Below are 1,307 nucleotides of genomic sequence, written 5' to 3'. Positions count from 1 at the left end.
ACAGCAGCAAAAACAGCAAAACACCTGCACCAAGAGACGCAGCTGCAGCTCTTGCAAGCAGCAACAGCAGCAGCAGCAACAGCAGCAGCAGCAGCAACAGCAGCAGCAAAGTGTGTACCCCGATGAGGTCCAGCGCAAGGTCTAAGTTAATTTTCAAGGGAGGCACGAGGCCCTCTGTGATGGTCTTCGTGGGGGCCCTCATATTTGTAAGCTTTTTGGCTTTGCAGATATTCACCTGCAAACCAAGCACTCAGCCAACAGCTAGCTAGCTAGCTAGCTAGCTAGCTAGCTAGCTGGCTAGCTATCTGCCTGTTGAGCTAGCTAGCTACCTGCCTGTCGAGCTAGCTGACTAGCTAGATAGATAGATAGATAGCTAGCTAGCGGCTTGGTTACCCAGCTAGGTAGCTAGCTAGCTAGCTAACCCCCGGGGGGCCCCCCGGGGAGCCCAGGGGTCCCCAGAGAACCCCCAGGGGCCCCCGTGGGGGCCCCCGGGGGGCCCCGGGGGGCCCCCTGGGGGCCCCCTTGGGTTGAATCTTACCGGCAAATCGTTTGGCCTCTTGTGGAGTCCCACAAGCATCCCCGCGTAGACCTCATCGCCAGGTGACACAAACACCTGTCCTCTTTCCTGCAGCAGCAGCAGCAGCAGCAGCAGCAGCAGCAGCAGCAGCAGAACTGCGCATGGGCTGCCTGCTGCGAAGAAGCCCCCGAGGCAGCTCTTTGAAAGCCTCACAGCGCCAGGCAGCTAGCTGCAAACTAGCTAGCTAGCTAGCTACTTGGATAGCAGGCTAGCTAGCTGGCTATCTAGCTGGCTAGATACCTGGCTAGCTAGCCAGTTGTTACGCATGCATGCACAGCAGGGCATGCAAAGAAGGGCACTGCGGTGTACATCCACTCCAGAAGGATACTTTTCTGAGAAGCGAGTCGCAACTCTGGAAAACAAAGTGCTGCTACTGCTGCTGCTGCCGCTGCTGCTGCTGCTGGAAAGAGCAGCAAATGGAAAGCAGCAGATCACCTGCGCATGCATAATGCCCTTGAGAGTGGCAGCTCCTCCCTCAACAGCAACTAAGAAGCCCTTTTGTCTTTCTTGTTTTTCTCCACTTTCAACTTTTTTTTTGACATTTGAAAAAGACTTTGAGGACTTTTGCTGCTTCTCCCCTTCCTTCGGAATCCGCTGCTGCTGTTGCTGCTGCTGCTCCAGCAGCAGCTCCTTCTCCCGCTCCTCGTCCGCCTCCTCCATGCCCCCTGCTGCTGCTGCTGCTGCTGCTGCTGCTGCTGCAGCAGGAGGGGGGCCCCGGGCCCCCCGAGGC

At 57.2% G+C, this 1,307-nt stretch overlaps 1 protein-coding gene across 1 annotated transcript; it reads right to left on the bottom strand.

Annotated features, from left to right (window-relative positions):
* Positions 1–118: 118 nt before the first annotated feature.
* ETH_00041170 (GTP-binding protein TypA, putative) lies at positions 119–1,237 on the bottom strand (the record flags this gene model as incomplete). The annotated part of the gene is made up of 3 exons (XM_013379470.1): positions 119–235; positions 539–625; positions 1,013–1,237. Coding segments are annotated over 3 exons (429 nt in total), but the record flags the coding sequence as incomplete, so codon positions are not given.
* Between the last annotated feature and the right edge of the window lie 70 nt (positions 1,238–1,307).

This window comes from Eimeria tenella, genomic scaffold (genome assembly GCF_000499545.2).
Source record: "Eimeria tenella Houghton genomic scaffold, Eth_scaff3259, whole genome shotgun sequence".
In the NCBI taxonomy this organism is placed as follows: Eukaryota; Apicomplexa; class Conoidasida; order Eucoccidiorida; family Eimeriidae; genus Eimeria; species Eimeria tenella.
This window is presented reverse-complemented; position numbering and strand designations above follow the sequence as displayed.